The sequence below is a fragment of the Pistacia vera genome, unplaced genomic scaffold, assembly GCF_008641045.1.
Source record: "Pistacia vera cultivar Batoury unplaced genomic scaffold, PisVer_v2 Contig338, whole genome shotgun sequence".
Taxonomy (NCBI): Eukaryota; Viridiplantae; Streptophyta; class Magnoliopsida; order Sapindales; family Anacardiaceae; genus Pistacia; species Pistacia vera.
The window spans coordinates 1287517-1307826 of record NW_022196155.1 but is presented as its reverse complement, the minus strand read 5'-3'; the positions used below and the strand labels follow the sequence as shown (position 1 = coordinate 1307826).

The 20310-nt window shown below is 35.2% G+C and overlaps 3 protein-coding genes across 8 annotated transcripts; 1 reads left to right on the top strand and 2 right to left on the bottom strand.

Annotated features, from left to right (window-relative positions):
- Nucleotides 1-206: 206 nt before the first annotated feature.
- LOC116138035 (trichohyalin) lies at nt 207-3352 on the bottom strand. The gene is made up of 2 exons (XM_031423743.1): nt 2960-3352; nt 207-2660 (listed from the first exon to the last, which is right to left on the bottom strand). The coding sequence occupies exons 1-2, from the start codon at nt 3020-3022 to the stop codon at nt 375-377; spliced, it is 2349 nt and encodes a 782-aa protein (XP_031279603.1). The 5' UTR covers nt 3023-3352; the 3' UTR covers nt 207-374.
- Nucleotides 3353-7198: 3846 nt separating this feature from the next.
- On the top strand, nt 7199-10509 carry LOC116138163 (adenine phosphoribosyltransferase 5-like). 2 transcript variants are annotated; one of them, XM_031423902.1, is made up of 7 exons: nt 7199-7482; nt 7867-7977; nt 8735-8827; nt 8936-9085; nt 9197-9255; nt 9688-9760; nt 10280-10509. In XM_031423902.1, exons 1-7 carry the CDS (start codon nt 7392-7394, stop codon nt 10288-10290), a joined length of 588 nt encoding a protein of 195 aa, XP_031279762.1. In that variant the 5' UTR covers nt 7199-7391; the 3' UTR covers nt 10291-10509. The 2 variants fall into 2 exon arrangements, with proteins under 2 accessions (XP_031279762.1, XP_031279761.1); XM_031423901.1 differs by lacking the exon at nt 7867-7977 and adding an exon at nt 7569-7679.
- A 365-nt stretch (nt 10510-10874) lies between these two features.
- On the bottom strand, nt 10875-17182 carry LOC116138054 (PX domain-containing protein EREL1). Of its 5 annotated transcripts, XM_031423768.1 has the most exons (10): nt 16841-17182; nt 16006-16116; nt 15556-15654; nt 15272-15358; nt 14908-15016; nt 13910-14715; nt 13085-13249; nt 12448-12690; nt 11801-12019; nt 10875-11385 (listed from the first exon to the last, which is right to left on the bottom strand). In XM_031423768.1, the coding sequence occupies exons 1-10, from the start codon at nt 16928-16930 to the stop codon at nt 11167-11169; spliced, it is 2148 nt and encodes a 715-aa protein (XP_031279628.1). In that variant the 5' UTR covers nt 16931-17182; the 3' UTR covers nt 10875-11166. The 5 variants fall into 5 exon arrangements, with proteins under 5 accessions (XP_031279628.1, XP_031279631.1, XP_031279629.1 ...); XM_031423771.1 differs by lacking the exon at nt 16841-17182 and having other exon boundaries at nt 14908-15033; nt 15556-15646; XM_031423769.1 differs by lacking the exon at nt 16841-17182 and having other exon boundaries at nt 15556-15646.
- Nucleotides 17183-20310: the final 3128 nt, after the last annotated feature.

Here is a 20310-nt window from a genome sequence, read left to right as displayed (position 1 = left end):
TTCCACAGGTTCCCTCACTCCAGCTAAACTCCCAAATTACCCTATTGAGTTTATCTCAACCCCAGGTCTAAGACCAAACAACATAAAATATAAAAATTCAGGGATTAGGCAATTCGGGATAGATTATTTGGTGCCCGCAAGCATCATTCAGTTTCGCATAGTGGGAGAACACACGCTTGATACCATTACTTAGATGAAACACACTCTTGAAATCATAATTATCATTATCATTTAGTAGAAACACTTTTGATATCACTCGACCATAAAACAAAGGACATCTTTGACATTTGACAGACAATAATCAATATGGTTGGTGCTACAACAATGGTACAAAATACCCCATAAACATTCGGCAGATTTAATAAACAAAACAGTCAGTAAGCTATATTACAAAATCTACTGGTAGTCTGATCAACCGCAACCCCAGCATCTTTCACTAGCTGCTCGGTCAAAGCTGAAAGCCGGGCAACTTCTGCTTGAACTTCAGTGATGCATTCATTGTTTTCAATCCCAGGATAAAAGCTGCTCTCCGGCAAGACAGTGTTATTAGTATCAGTTTCAATACTCAAGCTAGTTTTATTCAATAGGTCTCGACTCATTTCAGCAAGTTTTTGCAGAGCACTCATTGCAGCTTCAACTTCCAGTTGAGCTGCCTCCAGTTGAAGTTTTTCAATGGCCAAATCTCCTACACTTTTCTCCCCAATTCTCTCTTGTGTTAAAGCATAAAGCTTCTTCAAATCGCTAGCATCTTCAAGCATTTCTTCCTTCAACATCTTTAGTTCTTTCTCCCGAGCATCTAATCTATTATGAACACTGTTGAGCTCCTCATCTTTGATTGTGAGGGCTCTCTTTGCAGCTAGAACCTCTATCTCTTTTGTTCTTAAGGTTTCTCTTGCTAACTCCAGCTCAGTTTCTAGTTGTTTATTCTGCAACCTGAAATTATCATTTGGTTTTTCCAAAACTTGCTGCATTGACGTGGGGTCCATGTATTCAATTGGTCTTGATGTATTATACCCTTCATCCTTGATGGAGATAACCAATTTGTTTGAAAGATCAACAATTCTTCCAATCATGGTTTCAGCTTCAGAGACTTTCAGCTTTGTATCATCCAACTCGTCTTGTAATATCTGAACATGTTCCTCTTTTTCATTTAGCATAGTGGTTGCTTGAATAAGCTGTTCTTCTCTACTGCTCATGATCACCTTAAGCTCTGCAACCTCTGCATTCACTTCCTCCAACTTTTGCCTCGAATTTGAGAGCTCCAAATCTTTCTCCTCCAAGATAAGCTGAAGAGAAGCCTGCTTGGATTTTAAATGCTGGATTTCTAGCTTAGCCTCCACCAAATCTGACTCTTTAACTTTAAGAAGTTTCTGTGTTTCTTCAAATTCAGAATTCTTCTGCTCTAGCTCCTCTTGAAGTGAGGACAACTCCTGGATTGATTGTTGCAAAGAAGATTTTTCTTTCTTTAACTCATCCTGTAACTGTTTAACTAGCTCTTGCTCTGTGGATAAGTCACGTTCAAGCTCCTTGTTTCGAGCATCTGCAACCCTAAGCTTCATTCCTTCCGTCTCAACTTCTATTTGTGCATCTTTCAAACTAGTCATGTATGAAGTCACACTTTTCTTCTGTTCTTCAAGTTCTGCTAGTTGCTTCTCTAACAACTGCTCCTGTTCTGCCATTAGCTGTCTAGATGATGCCAAAGACTTCTGAGAAAAAACCAGCTGGGACCTTACATCGGTGAGAAGCTTCTTCACTCTTACAAAGTCTTCCATGGTTTCATTAGTTTCTCTCATGCGTCTAGATGCCTCTTCTGCCAGTTTCTTCAGTTCTTCTTGTGCTATTAACCATTCGCTGGTCCGCTTTTCCAAGTTGGCCTCTGCAACTTTAAGCTTCTCCTTTTCAAGTTTCTTAGTAGTCAGAGAAACTTCTAGCTCTTCTTCTTTATCTTGAATGGCTTTACGGAGATTTTGAAGCTCAATTTCTTGTTTCTTAACAACTTCATTGGCTTCATCCAGCAGCCGAGCCTTAGATTTAAGTTCAGAATCTATCTTGGCAACTTCCTCACTCTTCCTATCCAATTCATTTCTCATTTTTTCTAGTTCATCTTCCTTTGAATAGAGTGCAGACTGGACAGAAGCAATCTCTTGATCTCTTTCTTTAAGCCGCAGTTTTAAGTCTTCTATATTCCGAGCTTGAGAAATCAACTTGAGATTCGACTGGCTTAGCTCCTCTTCTATCTTCTCATGCCTAGAGCAAGCAACAGAAATTTCCTGCTCCCTTTGCTGCAACTCCTCCTTTGCATGGTTTAACTCATTGTGCTCCAACAAAACCCTTCTTTCCACTTCTTCTAGATCTTCTTCCTTCTTCTTCAAGGCAGCCAAAGCTCCCTGAAGAGTAGATTCCAAAATATCAAGGTTAAACCCCAGACGAACATCCTGAGGTAGGCAAGAATCTCTCCCCATCTGTTCTTCCAACTTCTGTGTCTGCTCAAACAACCTCTCAAGAAGAATCATCGCAGGTTCAGTTGCTCCATTATCATTTACACTTGACTGCCCACAATGCGGCGAAGTGGTGATCCCCAGAGACTGGCCTCTTCTTTTCCTGCTTGTTACAACAAATCCTGGTATTTTCTGTTTCCGGTACACCGTCACCAAGCAAAGCTGCACCAAACATATTCTCAACTATAAACGAACTATTATCAACCTTTTCTTCAACAAAAGAAACTCCTAACTCTTACTTGTCAACTTCCTTTTCATTTTCTTTCGTTTGTAACAAATTCACATCCATTAAATATATTTCTCCCTACTCATGATAAAACCTAAGACATTGACATTAAGGTTCCCAATTTCAACAGATTGTTGACTCATCCCTATCTCAAATTCATTCATCATTTTTATCGAAACCCTAGTTTATGATTTCAAATTTGAAAGAAAAAAGATAAATAATAGCAATTACATACCCTGGAGTAAAGCGGAAGACAAGTAGGTCGATGATTGGGAGAAAGAACGGCTGAAAACGGCATGCTTCACTTCTTGATCTCATTCCAGCTTACATTAATCATCAATCCCTGATTCATTCCCTTAATTATCACCTCTCAAAACACAATAATGGAGGGAAGCTATATGCAAGCCGCGTATTTCTAATATATCGGCGATTCGATTTTTGTAATTATGGATATATCTGACGTGTATTTAAATTTCGGAATCCCAAAAAATCTGGAACTCTTAAGATCATTGTAATAAAAGCTGTAACCAATAATATTACACCATCTGGATTTAAGTCGTTTGAGTTTAGGAAAATAATTGTTAGACCGACGGTGGTATGAAGTCTATGAACAGAAACAGAATATTTAGATTGCTTCGACCGAGTATGAATAACGAATCCAGCCATCCAGGGACTCTGGATTGAATGTGATGGAACTTGGAAGCACCTTGTACTGACACGTGGAACGCCTTCGACCATGAGCAAATTAGACTTCGGCTTCTCTAGTACAAAACATCTTAAGTGTAGAAATCAGTCAATACCAGTGTATATAATTCACGTGACCCTAATACTGATCGTGTGATTACTTTTAATAATAATAATAAAAAACAATTTAATCACTTATTTAGCTTGAGAAATACTATTCATTTATATGCCAAACAAATTTATGATTTACTCATACCAAATTTAGGGGTCGATTTCAGCAACATTATGGTTGGTAGAATTATTATTATTATTTTTTTTTTAGGGAGAATGACATTTTCCCACCCAAGGTGTGGCGAAACGACACTTTTCCACTCTTCAAGTTTCAAAATGACAGTTTTTCACTATTCGTTAGGTTCTGTTATGTTTTCTATTAATATTTTACTGAAAATATGAAAATACCCTTAAATATGTGATTTTATAAATTTTTTATTTAGTCAAAAAGTCGAATATTAAAAAGTCAAAAAAAAAATAATTAATTCTCACCTAAAAAGTTAAGAGTAATGTTATGCAATTGTTTAAAGTTAAATGACATTAATATTTATTTATTTGTTTATAATGTCATCAATATCCCATTACTATTATTCAATAATCTAATAATTTTATAATATTTTTCACTTTTACTAATTAACATAGAAAATCAATATTCCTAATTAATTAAATAAACAAAAGAAAAAAAAAATATTTCTTTACACTTGAACTAATAAATAATTGAGTAAAACTTTTGACTTAACTAAATTTTAATTTATAATAAACTAATTAAGAAATAAACTATCTAAGGTATTTTCATCTTTTCAGTCAAATATTAACAGAAAATACTAACAAAATTTGACGAATGGTGGGAAAGTGTCATTTTGAAACTTATCGGGTAGGAAAGGGTCGTTTCACCAAACCTTGGGTGGAAAAGTGTCATTCTCCCTTTTTTTTTTTATAATCGGGATATTTAGATTAGTCTGTACATCCCTCAACTAATTATAAGAATTCATTCAATACATTATAAACGTAATAGACGAAGTTAATTATAAATATGGTAAATGAGTATTTTATAGGACTGAAATGTAGCAAGGGACTTTGTGCAATAACCCACTGGACTTTGTGCAGTAACCCACTCAAATGGGTAAAATCTTATCATCCAACCTAAAAGTGTAATGGTATAGATTTTCTTTTGGTGGTGTAGATTTCGCAGTTGTTGGCGTGAGTTGACTATTGAGACAATCGCAAATAATACATTCATATGCAATGTCTGTGGATAAAAAGGGGAATTTATAGTGGCCTATTAAAATCCACAAGTGGTTTTGCATAGCTCTGTCTGTCTGTCTGTCTGCCTGCCTATAACCCACTGACCCAGCATTTTGTTGTTGATTATCAGTATTGAAATAATTTGCTTTTGAGAGGATGGTCTTTCTTTCAGTTCATGAATGAATTTGACTGAAACTGAGCTATGAATATGCAGCTTGATTGTAAGCTTTCATCCATTGCATTCTACACAAAACCAAGTCCAAAACACTTGTATTGTAAGCATGAACATCTTTGGAAATTATGTGACCTAAACGACAAGTTCCAATTGATTTTTTCCTTCATTAAAAATTATATACAAGTGTTTTAATATCTTTGGACTCTTGGTTTGCATGTGGAAAACCTGGTTGCGCCTCTTGTTATCAGTCTGCTACAAGGCGGGCCTTGGGTTGGATTTGACTGCTCAAAATTGCTGGCCCGAAAGAAATACTTCGACAATGGAATCTAAAGGATATCCGGAAGTTTATCTGCAAAAGGGATTTGACAATGATTCAGAAGGGATTAGAATCTGATAATAGTGACCCCACCACCACCACCACCATTTAAATGGTGTTAATCAAATAAAATAAAGACCCTTTAACAACATATCGCTCAGTCTTGTACTATGAAACCCAATTAAATAGGGCCCAAATCTCCCCACTTTACGACAATTAGCTTAATCATTAACAAATCTATTCTATTATTTTATTTATCCATTAAAATTTAAATAATATTTAGTCTGAAAATCAAAGCTAAAGTAGCTGTCTGATGATTACAACCAGTAAAGTTTAGATGAGGATTTAGTTGAGATTAGGTACGACTCAGATGTGCCCACTCTACATATAACCTTCATCATATCTCATGCCCCTTCAAATCTCTATCAATTATTTTACTCATTATCATTTGAAATCAACATCAATATCTTTGTCTATCATTTATTCCAGAGATAATTCTTTGAATATTAATCAAAGTACGTATATTAAACATATAAGTTAAAAGAAAAAATATATCAACATCAAGAAAATTCAATAAGTGATTTTAAATCAAATGTTACATAATCGTCTTTTAGAAAGTGTCAAATAATAAAATCAAGCTCTTGGAGTCGTGGGTCCCTACAGCACGCGTGACGGGGTCGACCACATATGATCACTACTCTCAGCCAAGGCTTCGACTTGGCGTGCAGAGTTGAAAAGGCGAAGATCACGCTTGATCTTTTGGTGAACATCAATTTTCACGGTCTTGATCTAAAATTATAGTACGGCTATTGATCTTGGCCGTTCATCATACCGTACAAACCTTAAAAGATATGGGAAACATGGGATATGGTAATCTAAGAGATGTGAGAGGTGTTGTATCTCAGTCTTAATGATCATGTTATTATGTTTATCAGAGTACCACACGCGTGCCCATGAACAGTGATCTGGTACGTCCATTTTATTTTTTGTGGGACCGGGATTCAAACATCCAGCAACACTTGCTAACTAAACGCGTTCCCTACACGTTTCTGTTACTTGGAGTGTCCGTAAAAAAGAAATGGACTAAACGCGGTTAGTTGGAGAGGGAGATAAGCCTTTAATTTGGATTAATATTATATGATGACGTCACCGTATCTATCAAGGGGTCCACAACAATAAAGAAACAATATATGGTCTAGACTGTAAAAGACAATTTCACAGATCGAATCTGTGCACGTGGCAGAAATCTAGAACAGTTGATGGGGGCGATTTGTTTCTCTAGAGACCCTACATCAAAGCGTTTTTAAAATCCATCCATCATCAATGCCAGCTTTAATTTGATCAGATTGGTTAAATACGCCACGTCACCTAGGTGTAGAGTGATGGACCACGGCCTGGAGGGACCACCTAGAAAATCTAAAAATCTTCTGCTACATGATTCTCTGCCAATTAGTAGCCGTCAATTTCTTGTAAATAACCAAAATCACCCCTTTCCTCGGTCTTTACAAAAAGCCTGAACCGAGGGGTAAAGCAACAGTAATAACTAATTTATTATTGCATTTAAGGCCAGCTCAGTACTAAAAATAGACACCAGCTATTTAATGACAGCCGTTGGATGAGATTGGGGGATTAATTTAACGAATACTGTTGCTTTTAATACTAATAGCTTCTGTAATATAGAATCTTCCTTTTTAGATTGGGAAGACGTAGGTTTCACAAGCTAGATACACTGAACAGTGTAATCTTTCTGTTTATCCCAATCTCATTCTCTTCGCGTTCACTACACCTTCCTCGCTTTAAAAATGTTAGTAAATCATACTTTATGATAAGACTTTAATTAACTCAAAGTACGTTGACGGTCAAACTTTAAGATAAAAGCGTTAAGAAGACAGGAAGAGGCGTGCGAAAGACGTGGTAAAGAAGAGCGTGAAAGTTGAAGACAGTCAGAGGAAGCAGTAGTGCTTTGGTTGGGCCAACATAAATAGACAAAATATTGGTATTAAATACACTCACCAGACCTTCTCTCTCGCATAGAAAACAGAGAGACTTGATCTTTTAGCTCCGTTTGGGAGGGAAAACTCGTAACATGGTAAAAATCCAAACCCATTTAAACACCACCCATCAATCTACTTCCATAAACAACTAGAACCATTTTGTTGTTGTTCGTAGCCCACACTCATTCTGGAGAGAAACAAAATGTTTGCAGCTGAGAATGGACTCAAAGGAGACCCAAGGCTGCGAGGCATTTCTGAAGCAATTCGGGTGGTGCCTCACTTTCCTAAACCAGGTTACTTTTTGTGTTTCTGTTTTGTGTTTTGTTTTTTTAATTGTTTTATCATTGGTCAAAAGGGTGATGTTTTTTCTTCTTTGTAGGGATAATGTTTCAAGATATAACAACGTTGTTGTTGAATCATAAGGCGTTCAAGGACACGGTGGACATATTTGTCGATCGCTACAGAGACATGGTCATTTCTGTTGTTGCTGGTACTATATTATCCATTTGTTTCTACACTTTTATTTTATTTTATTCATTATATATATTTCCTTCACATCACCAAGTCTCTTTCTTTTTGGTCTATTTGAAAAGCTTTTATACAAAATTTATCTTTATGAAACTTTGTTTNATAGTTTTATCATTGGTCAAAAGGGTGATGTTTTTTCTTCTTTGTAGGGATAATGTTTCAAGATATAACAACGTTGTTGTTGAATCATAAGGCGTTCAAGGACACGGTGGACATATTTGTCGATCGCTACAGAGACATGGACATTTCTGTTGTTGCTGGTACTATATTATCCATTTGTTTCTGCACTTTATTTTATTTTATTCATTATATATATTTCCTTCACATCACCAAGTCTCTTTCTTTTTGGTCTATTTGAAAAGCTTTTATACAAAATTTATCTTTATGAAACTTTGTTTTTTGATTTGTAGTTTTCATAAAGGAAGCAAAAATTGAGGAATTCCAAAATATCAAAAAGAAGAGGAAAATAAAATATAGAGAGAATTGCTTGTTTTATTCAACTTTTTTGCGCTTTCATTTTTTGAGTCACTTTCTGACTTTCTCTGTGAAATATTTGTCATTAGCAGAACAGTTTTGCTGTTTCAGTTAACTTATGGCAGGTTCTTTCATGGATTGCAACGTTTTGGTCGGTTATAGAATGAGAGTAATTGGGCTGGGCATTTTCCAAAAATTTGAATGCAGTTCTTTTTCTGCACAGAAACTAGCTAGTCGGAAAACTGAATGTCAGTCTTAACCACAGTCAAAAGATACATGGCTAATAGCATTTTTGTTCACTTGGCATAATATGTTACAAAAGTTCATTGAGGATTTGATCAGACTCAAGTAGGAGTTTAGCTTGTTGACATTTAAAGAAATGAACATGCACATGCATGTCTGTATTTGATTTCATGGTTTCATAAGAAGTACTGATGCCAACAACGCAATGTGATTGTGTTGTGGATCCACAATCAATAGTCTGTGGATTGGTTTTCTTGGGTTTGTTTGCATTCTTATTTATATTTGAAATTTTATGCGCAGGTGTGGAAGCTCGAGGATTCATGTTTGGTCCATCAATTGCTTTAGCCATTGGTGCCAAGTTTGTTCCTTTGCGAAAACCCAAAAAGCTGCCGGGTATGTTGTTTTAATTTGTAATACGAATGGCCTTTTTGAAAGCCTTTCTGTTCTTATAGTCTCCGTGCTTTCCAATCTAAGAACTTACTTGGAATGTTGAATGCATAGGTGAAGTAATTTCTGAAGCCTATGTGCTGGAGTATGGAACTGACTGTTTGGAGATGCATGTTGGTGCCGTTCAGCCTGGTGAACGGGCTTTGATAATTGATGATTTGGTAGCTACTGGGGGCACCCTCAGAGCAGCAGTAAGACTTTTGGGTAAGTTTGGAACCTTTGGTCTATCTATCTTCTTTGTTTTCTGTTTACTACTATTATTTTGTCTACTCTTAAATCTACTTTATTTAGGCATGAATTTTTTTGTGCTTTAAGAACGCATGGGGGCTGAAGTTGTAGAATGTGCTTGTGTTATTGGGTTGCCTGAGGCCAAGGTAAGGCTTAAACCATCTTTGTTTATTTTCATTATTAACACTTTTATGTTTCTTTTGATGTTTCTGCCTTGATGAGAATTTGATATAAATATGAGGAAATGATTATTTTGATGCTGCAGAATATATTTTGTGGGTAACTTGATTGGAACTTACTTCGACTGATCTTTACAATTGTTTTTGTTCTTTTTCATTTGAGGCTTTCCATATTCAAGCTAGGAACACCACAAAAATCTGATTTCTGTTCAAGTAAATGTTTCACATGTTATATCAGTGGAATGCAACTTTCCATTTTTTTGAGAGTTCAGTATTTTGTCTTATATTAGGTATTCATGAAGTATTGCTGGGTAATACATTTTGTATATGTTTTTCGCACCAAAGTTTGTAGAGTTGATAATCATATGATTTGCATTCTGATATTGGTTTATCTCTCAGGGGCAATGCAGACTTAATGGAACGCCTCTTTACATTCTTGTGGAGCCTCGCGAATTAGATAATTATTGTTATGGTACGGGCTATCTTTTGGAATGAATTTAACTTATGATTACTCTTAGAAATGCAGAGAAAATACATTATTGGTCTTTTTGAGTTAAACTTTATTTTTTGGATTTAAAAGGTGTAGAGAAGATAAATGTGTTTTGATTTTGCAATTGGAGGCATATAAAGTTCACAGAATATATTTCATCTTTACAGAGAAGCATATTGCATCAATGCTTTTTTGTTTGGAAATCTTGGCCCACCTCAATTGACCTTTGATATTCTTCTGTTTTTGTACATTGTTGAGATATTGGAGGAATGCATGCATACATCTTTTCATGGTTGTAACCAGCCAGAGAACTTTTGATGATTTTGAAATTGATGGATTCCTGGGGCCAAAAAAAAAAAAGAAAAAGTTAAATATAAAGCCAGCATTTTCCCTGCATATTTTGTTTTTTGGTTTAAAAAAAACATTATTTACTGGTGTTCCGATTTAAGTTACCGCTGAATTACTGATCATCAGATGTGAATGTGAATGGGGATTTTGCAGATTCTATGTGATTGAGAGGATGCTTGGGCTGACTTGGAGCAAAAGAAATGATGCTCGAGCAATTGGTTACCTCTTACCAAGTTTTGAGTCACTATGTTTAAACATAGCAAGCCTCATTTGTATGATTCTTTTTTTCTTGTGATATGTATCTTCTTTTAGGCTGCTATATGCCGTCAACAGTTTCAAACGAAGCAAGCATTAGAAAAAAAAATTTGCAATATTTCAAGAAATTATCATCCTTTGTCTTGTCTCTCTGTTAGATATCTGGGATTCAATATCTACACTTCGTATGCATGAATATTAATTTCGGCGATTACCGACGTCTAGAATAAGTCAAGTAGGAAGATTTGTTTGCTCATCAAATATTCCTAAAGCAAATGGCTGCGGTTTTCTAAAAAGATGTCGATAAGGTCAAATTCCCATTAATTCTTCACGTTCAGACTTCTTTCGTTTCTTTTCTTGGATGTTTTGTCGGCAGGCTGAGAGTACTTTTCCACTTAACCATTCTATCGCTACTTTTAATAAACAATCAGGCAAAATGGTCATACCTTTTAACAACTTATAACACCAAGGCAAGTTACATGAACACAGTAAATTCGAAAGAAATGTGTGTACTACTTCATTAATAATTTTCTTTTCATGTTCATACTAATTATTCAAGTCTCATCACAGGACAGGAATACAACAAATAGTGTAAGAGGCACTTTTTTTCTAAAGACTTTATATATGTGGGATCACAAAATTCCAACACAAAACTATTGGTTTTCGTGACCTCATCAACCATTTGAAACAGCAAATGATTGTTTCCCATGTGTTTCTAGAAGTGAAGGACTGCATCATTATACTCTAAAAAAAAAAAAAAAAAAAATACAATATTCATCCTCATTTCATCTTTCTGGTGATTTGTTGAGTGAATTGTTTTCTGAGGCAGCCTCATCATTGTTTCTCGACACGAGGGCACAACGAATCACAGAGTTCACCTGTTTTCTCAGCTTAGCATTGTCAATGAAGATATCTGTTATCATTTTCCTCAACTCCTCGTCTGTTACCGTATCATCATTGCCGTCATGAGAAGCAGCTTCATCATCCTCTACTAATTGTTGTGCCTGATCAATTTTTTGAAGAAATTGTTCTTAGTCATGAAGAAAAATAAAAGAATACAAGAATAACGAAAACCAGTTAAAAGAGAAATATCCTTCACTTTCATATTTTTGTCTTCTCAGTTTTTATCTCACAAGACAACAAATCCTTTGTAACTCTAAATCTACAACCCAATTCACCAGAGTGCAACTTGGCCTTTTGACAGTCATCTTAAACTAAGATGTTGGCAGAAATAAAACCTATTATTCATAAAATTCTTGAGCCTAGCTACAGATATTAACATTTGCCATTTTCAGCTCTTCAAATATAGAAAAAATACGAATAAACCCAGCACTTGAACAAACTGCATCAAGACCGTAAAATCCAGATAGGCGTTCAATAATTATAAACAAGAAACCGTTGGTATAATATAAAAGTTACCTCTGCATGTAGGAGGGCAATTTGGTCATCAGATGTAGTCAACAACTCTAAAGCATCCGCTAGTGAAGGAGATTCTAAGATAAAATTATCTTGATTTTCAGTAAGTAGATTAGTATTGCATTCCTGAAACCGGCTATGAAGAATCCTGCATTTATGTAGCAGCTTTTTTCTAGCAGTTTTTACTCTGTCACTTGTTTCTCTTTCCTGCTGAAGGAGTTCCTACAGAAATTTACCATGTTCAGGATCGCATAATATTTCTTCCACCGTTTAGATTCAAATTAGAAGTAAAATCTTGAAACAGATTGAAAGGATTACTAAAATGTTATAGAAACTTAATAGTTATGAAACACAATTAAAGATTTATTCTCATTCTCTGTCACATTAGAGAAATAATAACAAACTACATAATTTAGAGCAAGAAGGTTCATAAAACTGGAGTAAAACAAAAATCTATCTGACTTGAATAAAGAATCTGTAAAGCTCCACAACAATAATTTAAGTAGTAACATACTAGATAAACTGCCTTAGGCTTTGACTAATTTAACATATCTAGAATCTTAAACGATATAAGTCCACATTGTAAGAATAATAATTCTTCTAGAAAGGAACTTCACATATAACAAATTATTTAGAAGAGTAACAAATACCTCGGTCTCAGATTTTTCATTCAGTGCTCGACTCAGCTCTTGTTTCAGTCCTTTATGTGAACTTCTGAGAGATTTAACCTCTTTAACAAGAACTTTAATATCTGCTTTTGACTTTACTTCCAGCTCTTCATATTGCTTTGACAAAATCTCAAGTTGTTGTTTAGTAGCATCCAACTCCTGTGACACTGCATCTTTCTCCTGGCTTGTGGATTCTTTTGTTGTCTCTGTATCTGATTTTTCATCCTGTAATGGTTTCCCACATCATTATTGGAATCATAATTGACAAAAAGACTTTTAACTCATTTATTTCAATTTAAAGGCCACAATGGATTAGCTTTATCATTATGTGTTCCTTTTCAGCCATAGAAAAACATATCAAATTTTCATGCATATGAGTTCCCTCTGTAAATGGAACCACAAAACAATTGATTATAAGTTACATTTTTTTTTTTTTTTTTTGGTGGAATTAAATGGGAATTAAGAGGTATAAGACAGATTCTCAGGCTGCCTTTCTCATTTCCCTCTTTTCCTCACGCTTCACTGGTAAACATCTTCTCTACCTAAATTTTCCACAAGAAATTGAAAAAGGCAGTTTTTCATTTTTTCAGAGAATGCAAACAATCAATAAATATTTAACCTGTCTTGACTTCAACTTCCACTCCATTTCCAAAGCTTTACGCCGCAGCTCCTCCATGTCCCATTGCATTTGTGTAAACCTTTCCCTCTCATTTAAAATAGCTTGGTGCAGGTTTTCTTTGCTTTTCTGTTTAGAAGTTTCAAGTTCCACTTCCAAATCCTTAACCTGCACAGATGCAAAAGGTTATAACAACACCATTATATATATATATATATAATGATTGTATGGCCAGTCAGTAAGGTGTTGTAAAAATTGAACTTTCTCAAATTTCGGACTTATTTTAGTGCAGAAGTAATTTTTTTCACGCATAAAAGAAAATTCAATTAATACTTAAAATAGTTTATCTATGCCAAATAATTCATATATTTGTAGATAAATCAATATTTAACCTTTGTAATGGAATGAGCAAACAAATAACAAAATTGCAGAAGAATTATTTTTCCCAGGTCTCACATTTAACATGTCTCTAAAAGGAGATAAAAAGAGTACACAACTAAGACGTTAATGCAGTTATGCAACCACATAGCTCAAAATACCAGCAATTATGCAAGTCTTTGAGTGGTAGAGTTTGTGTGTTGGACAATTCTTGCATTTGCATAGGTCCCAAAAGGCTGACTTCGACATTTGAAAGTGCAAAAAAAAAAAAATTAAAAAAGGAAAAAGGATACTGAAATATAAACATATTGATACATTTGCTTAGCTACATTGTGATCTGGATTGTATATTACCCAGCCAGAAACCAGATATAACGTACGTCTACTTACAGATCACAGTCAAGCAACACAACCAGAGTTTAAGATCCAGAAAGGAATATAGCTTTGATACCTTTGTCATAAGGTATTCTTTTACAGCTATTTCTTGATTTAATCTGACTATAAGATCCTCCATGTCAGTTTTAGCAGTTACTAGTCTTCGCTCCATTGTCAAAAGAGTCCTACTCAATTTATGGCGTTGATCCGTTGGAATAACTACTTGTCCATCACCTGAAAACTGCAGATTTGTGTTGCCAAGTTCCATGGTACTTGAAATCTCAGCACATCCATGAAGGTCAGCAGAGCCATCAATAGATGAATTTGGAACACCAGAGTTTGACATTTCACTACCTCTTAAAGAACTTGTGTCACTTCTAACACTTTCAGCTGATAGCTTTCGTGTGTGACCTATTACCTTAGCAGGCTCTGATTCGGAGAAAAGGTCCATTCCATCACCAGCAAGAAATGAAGCTTTAGAAGCATTCCCATTATGTGTATCCTTCCCTAAAACATTATTGAAAGGTTGTCGGGCATGTGTTTTATGCCTAGGAAAACCTTCAAGCTGCTCTAGAATAGTCTGCCCCATGAACAATCCCTCATCAATATTGGACATACCATACTTCACTAGCTTTTCTATGGGACTTGTCAAATCTTCATCCAAAGTTAGATCCTCAATCCCATTTTCTGAACCATCATCCCTTCCTAGCCTTGGAGTTCCAACCTCAGATGTCTCATAAGCAGTATCACTACCATAATCTGAAGTGACTGAGGAACTAGCAGTAAGAGCTGAGCTTGAATGGGTAGGCATTTTAAGCGAAGGAACAGTGCTATTACCAGAAGTATTTGCTTCTGATGAGTTGCGGTTTACATCTTGAAATGCTGAAAAAATAATGCAAAAGGTGAAATTCCAAGATAATTATAACAACTTGTATTATTTCGATGAAGAAGAATATGGTATACTAAAAATCATTACAGTGAATCAATTATATATTTTACGTTCATGAGAGAGAGAAATGTAGAATACAAGATAATTGCTTCAAATTACACGTAATGCAGTAAAATGGCACGTACAAGACCTCGCAGCAGCTTCTAGTTCAAGAAAGGATGCCACTGAAACACTTCGTGATAAATCAATGTCTGACAGCAGCTTTGTCATCCACTCCTCCAAAGAGCACCTTCTCTGCAACAAAACTAAGCCTTTTAAGAATATTAGTCACAGTATAAAAAAAAAGAAAGAGCTTCAATTATTCAAGTCCTGGATGAATCACAGCACACTCATAATTCTATGTTTTTTTACAGGTTAAATGGATATTTTCTTAACTGTAGATTGGAGTGTTAGACACAGATGATACAGCTACTTTTCCTACAAGTTTCCCATGAATCATAGCAATATAACTAATGCAAACAAAGGATGAGACTAAAACACATTAGCTACCTCTTCCAAAAGTGCCCTGCTTTTCATACGCAGCAGTCCCTTAGGTGGAGCCGGGGGAAGATTTTTCTTAGGAAATGCCTTTCTAAGCTGCCAGAAAACAAATAACAATAAAAAATATTGCATTAAAAGAAATGCATTAAATGTTCAAAAAACATAAGGAGTGCAAGCACTCTATTTCCATAAAGATGCTAGATCAATGAAGTTACCAAAGTGCATGTTAATTTCCTGTGGATATGAGAGAAACGGAAGTTCAGATGTGGGAAAAAAAATATATATAGACTTACATCATTAAACAACTTCAGAAAATGATTAAATCTTCTCAAGACTCCTCGTGTGGTCGTAATCCCTTCTGGCGATTGTAAACCAACCTGAACCCTGTAAAACTGCCGTTTAAGAATGTTAACATAAAACATGTATAAAGCCAGATTACAATTGTAAAAGAATTGTGAGCATCCAAATAATTGAAAAATCGCCTATTACGTTTATATTAACTCTACCAAGTACATTTAATGTTTAGAAAAGGTTAGAAAATTTTCAAACAACAAAAGCTAAAGGCATTGCCTATTGCTAAAGAAAATTTTTGTTCTTGTACAACTAGAAAATATAACCAATAAGAAAACAAAAATTCAACCATTTGAAAATAAATTAGTATTGTTAAACCCCAAAAGATAGAATAAATACAACATCTAACCCTCGGTATAGACAAATACTGGAGGGTCATTCAATTTGAGTACCACTACAGGATCTGAATCTCTTGATTTTGGTAAGACAACCCACGAAGGTATTGTGACACAGTAACTCCATCCTGTGCGATGATCATGCGGCCAAACAGTGTCTCGCCCGTGCTGTAAAAATAAAAATTAGAATTCAGGATTAAAACTCTTTAGACGGCAAACAGTTTCTAAACAAGGAAAAACCAATCAGCATATTTAAGCAAAATGACATTGGCCAAAATGCCCATAAATGGAAAAAGGTGCTATATGTATTTCTTTCCAAGTACAGTAAGTCGCATTTCTACCAACACCCCGTCAATGTTTTTCAAGAATGACCTCTATCTGCATTTTCAACCTCTAAGTTTGCTATGTTATACACTTCCACACTATTAAGGAAAAAAAAGCATAACAATAAAAACTATCAAATCAGTCTGAGACCGGTAGAAGCTTCATTAGAAAAAAATTAAGCCAGTACATATCCTACAGTAGCCACGATATAGGTATGAAAACTGAACTTACATATTAGAATTTACAAAATACAATTTTCCACTGCAATGCTAATCAGGTCTCGCCCAATCAAACATCCTTGCTCAATTGAACATTAATGAATATGATACAACAATTTGCCAATACAATGCTAATCACGTTTGGCCAATCAAACACTAGCCGACAATAGTTGAACAATCATAGAGAATTGCTTGAAACCATTAAATTATTGACCAATTATATTTATACTGAAACAGAATTTCGATCAAACTTTACATTGTAAATTTACAGGAAGCAAGGTCAAAAGTATAACTAAGATAGTAAGGTTAACAAGGAATTACAGAAATAGAAAGAATCGGGTAAAACGCACCCATTTTCGAGGCGGAGGGCTCCAATCCATCCCCAAAGGCAGCGGCGAAGTCCCATCGTGTCTGTGCTTCGGTGGACTCCGACTCTGCATCGTCAACGTCACCGTCACTTTAGCCTTTCAACTTTATTCTTGTCAACGAAAATTGAGCATTTGATTAAAAGTTTTGTGTGATCGGATCGGAAGGTAGATGAAACTGTAAAATTGAATTCCTGGGCAAGTCAGTGGTAAACGACGGTGCACGTTTAACAAACGAATTTAGAACAAGCGTGTCGAGATGGAGCCACGTGCGAGACGTGTCATCACCAACTGCTTCGGTTTTGTCCTTTTGGTCAGTCTCTGGCCTCTGCACAAAAAGAGAGAGTGTCCAAAAATAAATTTCACCCCAACCTTTTTTATTTTTCATCTAATTAAAATAAAAATAAAAAACAAAAAGAAATCGCCTACCTACCAGTCTTCTTGAGCAATTGCATTGAGCTTCACGACAGGGATGAGAATAATGTAAGATTTGTTTTTTTATGAAGGCCCACCTTTTTTAATATTGAATGGGCCTGGCCTTCTGTTCATGGGCTTAGAGAATCTCTTCTTTAAGGCACACGTCTCCGGTGTCAGGTGTACTCAACTCTTTGGTGCAGTCAGGAAGGGGATAATGAAAGAAGTGAAAACGAAGCAGCTGCTTTAGTGATGAAAAAATTAGAAGGTTGGCTCGTGAATTGCTTTCGTTTTCAAGGTCCAACATTCTACGCCATAACTGTATCCGAAATTCAGCAGAATTAGTACTTGCTCCTTGAAATAGATTCATAATAATGATAATGTATGAATATGAGTTGGCTTGCTGACTACTGTAAGATTTTTGCTGGGCATAGTTGAGACAGCCATATATCACCAAGATTTTATATGTTTGTTCTTTCTTCTATGAGAGATCAAGATATTAGTTTCAACTGTAGCTGTACTGTGAGATATAGCTGGATGAAAGCAAGGAACCGGAGATAGCATCGATCTCTCAGTCTGAACAAAACGACAAAAAACAATGTCTCCCCAGCTTGAGCCAAAAGGACTTCACTATACACCTCACTTGTCTCTATGGCAATCCATCATAGGAAGAATCTTGCCATTTCAATGCATCAATATTTTAATTTTAATAAAGAATTGCCCTCGTCTTGTGATGTGATAGTAGTAGGGATGAAGTTGTGGCGGTCGATAACATATATGTACATGAATATGACAACCCCACTAAGTCTTATATATTTCTCTTTTTTTCATTAATTAGCATGCTATAATTAAGAGTTAAAATTTGGCTGGGAAATTATCAGGCTGAGTTCTGTGTTGACTATTACTACGGGTTAATGCTGCTATAAGAAAAACATTGTTATAAAATAATCAACTATCATATTAGTAATGCAACTAATAAATCTTTTTACTATAAAACAATAGAATTAACTATCAATAAAATAAAAAGATAATACAATAAAATTAACAGTACCAACTACTTGATCATGTGTAGAAAATCTTTCAGAATAATAGGACGAGATCCAGATAATACAACCTTAAGAAGAATGATGAGGTCTATGTAACACACAGTTTTCTTAAAACAGATTTGCCTTCTTCACTCAGGTGCACAAGGATTTGAACAACGTCTATTTTCCAGGACACAACAGCAGATGCATAGCAAGAGAGGCACAACTCTTCTATTTTAACAAACTGAATAAAGTCTTAACTCCAACAAAAAGGAAACCTTAAAAACTAGAAAGAAATTAAAAGATTAAAAGAGTTCTCAACTTTTTTTGGTGTGTTTGAAACGAGAGGAAGAACATATTTTTATACTACTCAAGGTGGGACAAAACATTGAATTCCACCATTTTTTCCACCTTTTCACTTTACAATTCTTAAAACTTCCTCCATTAATCCACTAACCTTTCAGCTTTCAAATTCTCAATTTACACCACCACTTTCATTCCATTTATTTCATTCAATTTAATAAAATATTCCAACAATCCCCCACATGAATGAAATTTGACAAATCTAGACACAAGACGCAGTGATAGAGTTTAAATAGTTGGACTTGCATACGATAGGTAGGTGTTACCCTTTGAACCTTCTCTTATGAAAATATGTTTACTTTACTGACTGATTAATAAACATGAGTCCTTGAACTAATTTGTCATTTATGTAAATGATGACATAGTTCACACAAGAATCCTCCCTGACATTATTCAGTTCTCATTATTATGTTCGTTTTGGCCATGAACATACCCTTAGTTCTGCGAGAAGTTCTTAAGAATTGAGCCCTATACAATTCCCTTTAGAAGCGACCCTACTTCTTTCTCACATAGGTGATTTCTTTAAGAGTAACCCGCATTACTCTGCTCGGAAACCCGACGCATAAGAATCATTAAAAGCTTTCGCTTAACCTTATTACTTATGGGCAATACTGTTTCATTTAATCATAGGAACGGATTGAGAGTACCTCTTACAATGATCTATCTAAGTCTTTATAATTAAGTTGTCTCTTTGAACCCAAATATTGGGATCTCCAGTCAATTAGGTTGGGTTTCCATTATATCAACTTATTTCATGGGCTTTAGTCCCATTCCTCTCGATGATTTTTCAACTACCTCTCTATTTAACCCTTTGGTTAGCAGATCCGCTAAATTATCTTTTGATTTCACATAATCAATAGAGATAATTCATGTTGAGAGTAGTTGTCTAATGGTATTATGTCGACGACGTGTATGTCTAAACTTACCATTATACATATTGCTCTGTGCCCTTCCAATTGCAGATTGATTATCACAATGAATATAGATTGTTGGCACGGGCTTTGGCCACTTTGGAATATCCTCTAAGAATTGGCATAACCATTCAGCCTCTTCACCACACTTATCCAGAGCAATAAATTCAGATTCCATAGTGGATCTGGCTATAACAGTTTGTTTAGAGGATTTTCATGATACAACTATATCTCCCAGTGTGAACACATATCCACTAGTAGATTTTAAGTCTTTTATATTAGATACCTAGTTTGCATCACTGTATCCTTCTAGCACATTGGATATCTAGTATAGTGCAGCCCATAACTATGAGTTTACCATAAATACTTAAGTATTCTCATTATTGCTTTCCAATTATCAGCTCTAGGATTACTCATGTATCTACTTAGTTTACCAACTATGTAAGTTATGTCTAGTCTAGTACAACTCATTAAGTACATCAGACGTCCTATAATTCTTGAGTACTCTAATTGAGAAATACTCTCTCCTTTATTCTTTGATAGATGTTGGCTAATATCTAAAGGTGTTCTAGCCAAGCTAGAATCATCTTTGTTAAATTTTCCAAGAATTTTATCCACATAATGCGATTGACTTAAAATAAGTCCTTCCGAAGTTCTTGAAATTTTAATTCCCAATATTACATCAGCCAAACCCATATCTTTCATGTCAAATCTTGAATTCACCATATCTTTGGTAGATTTG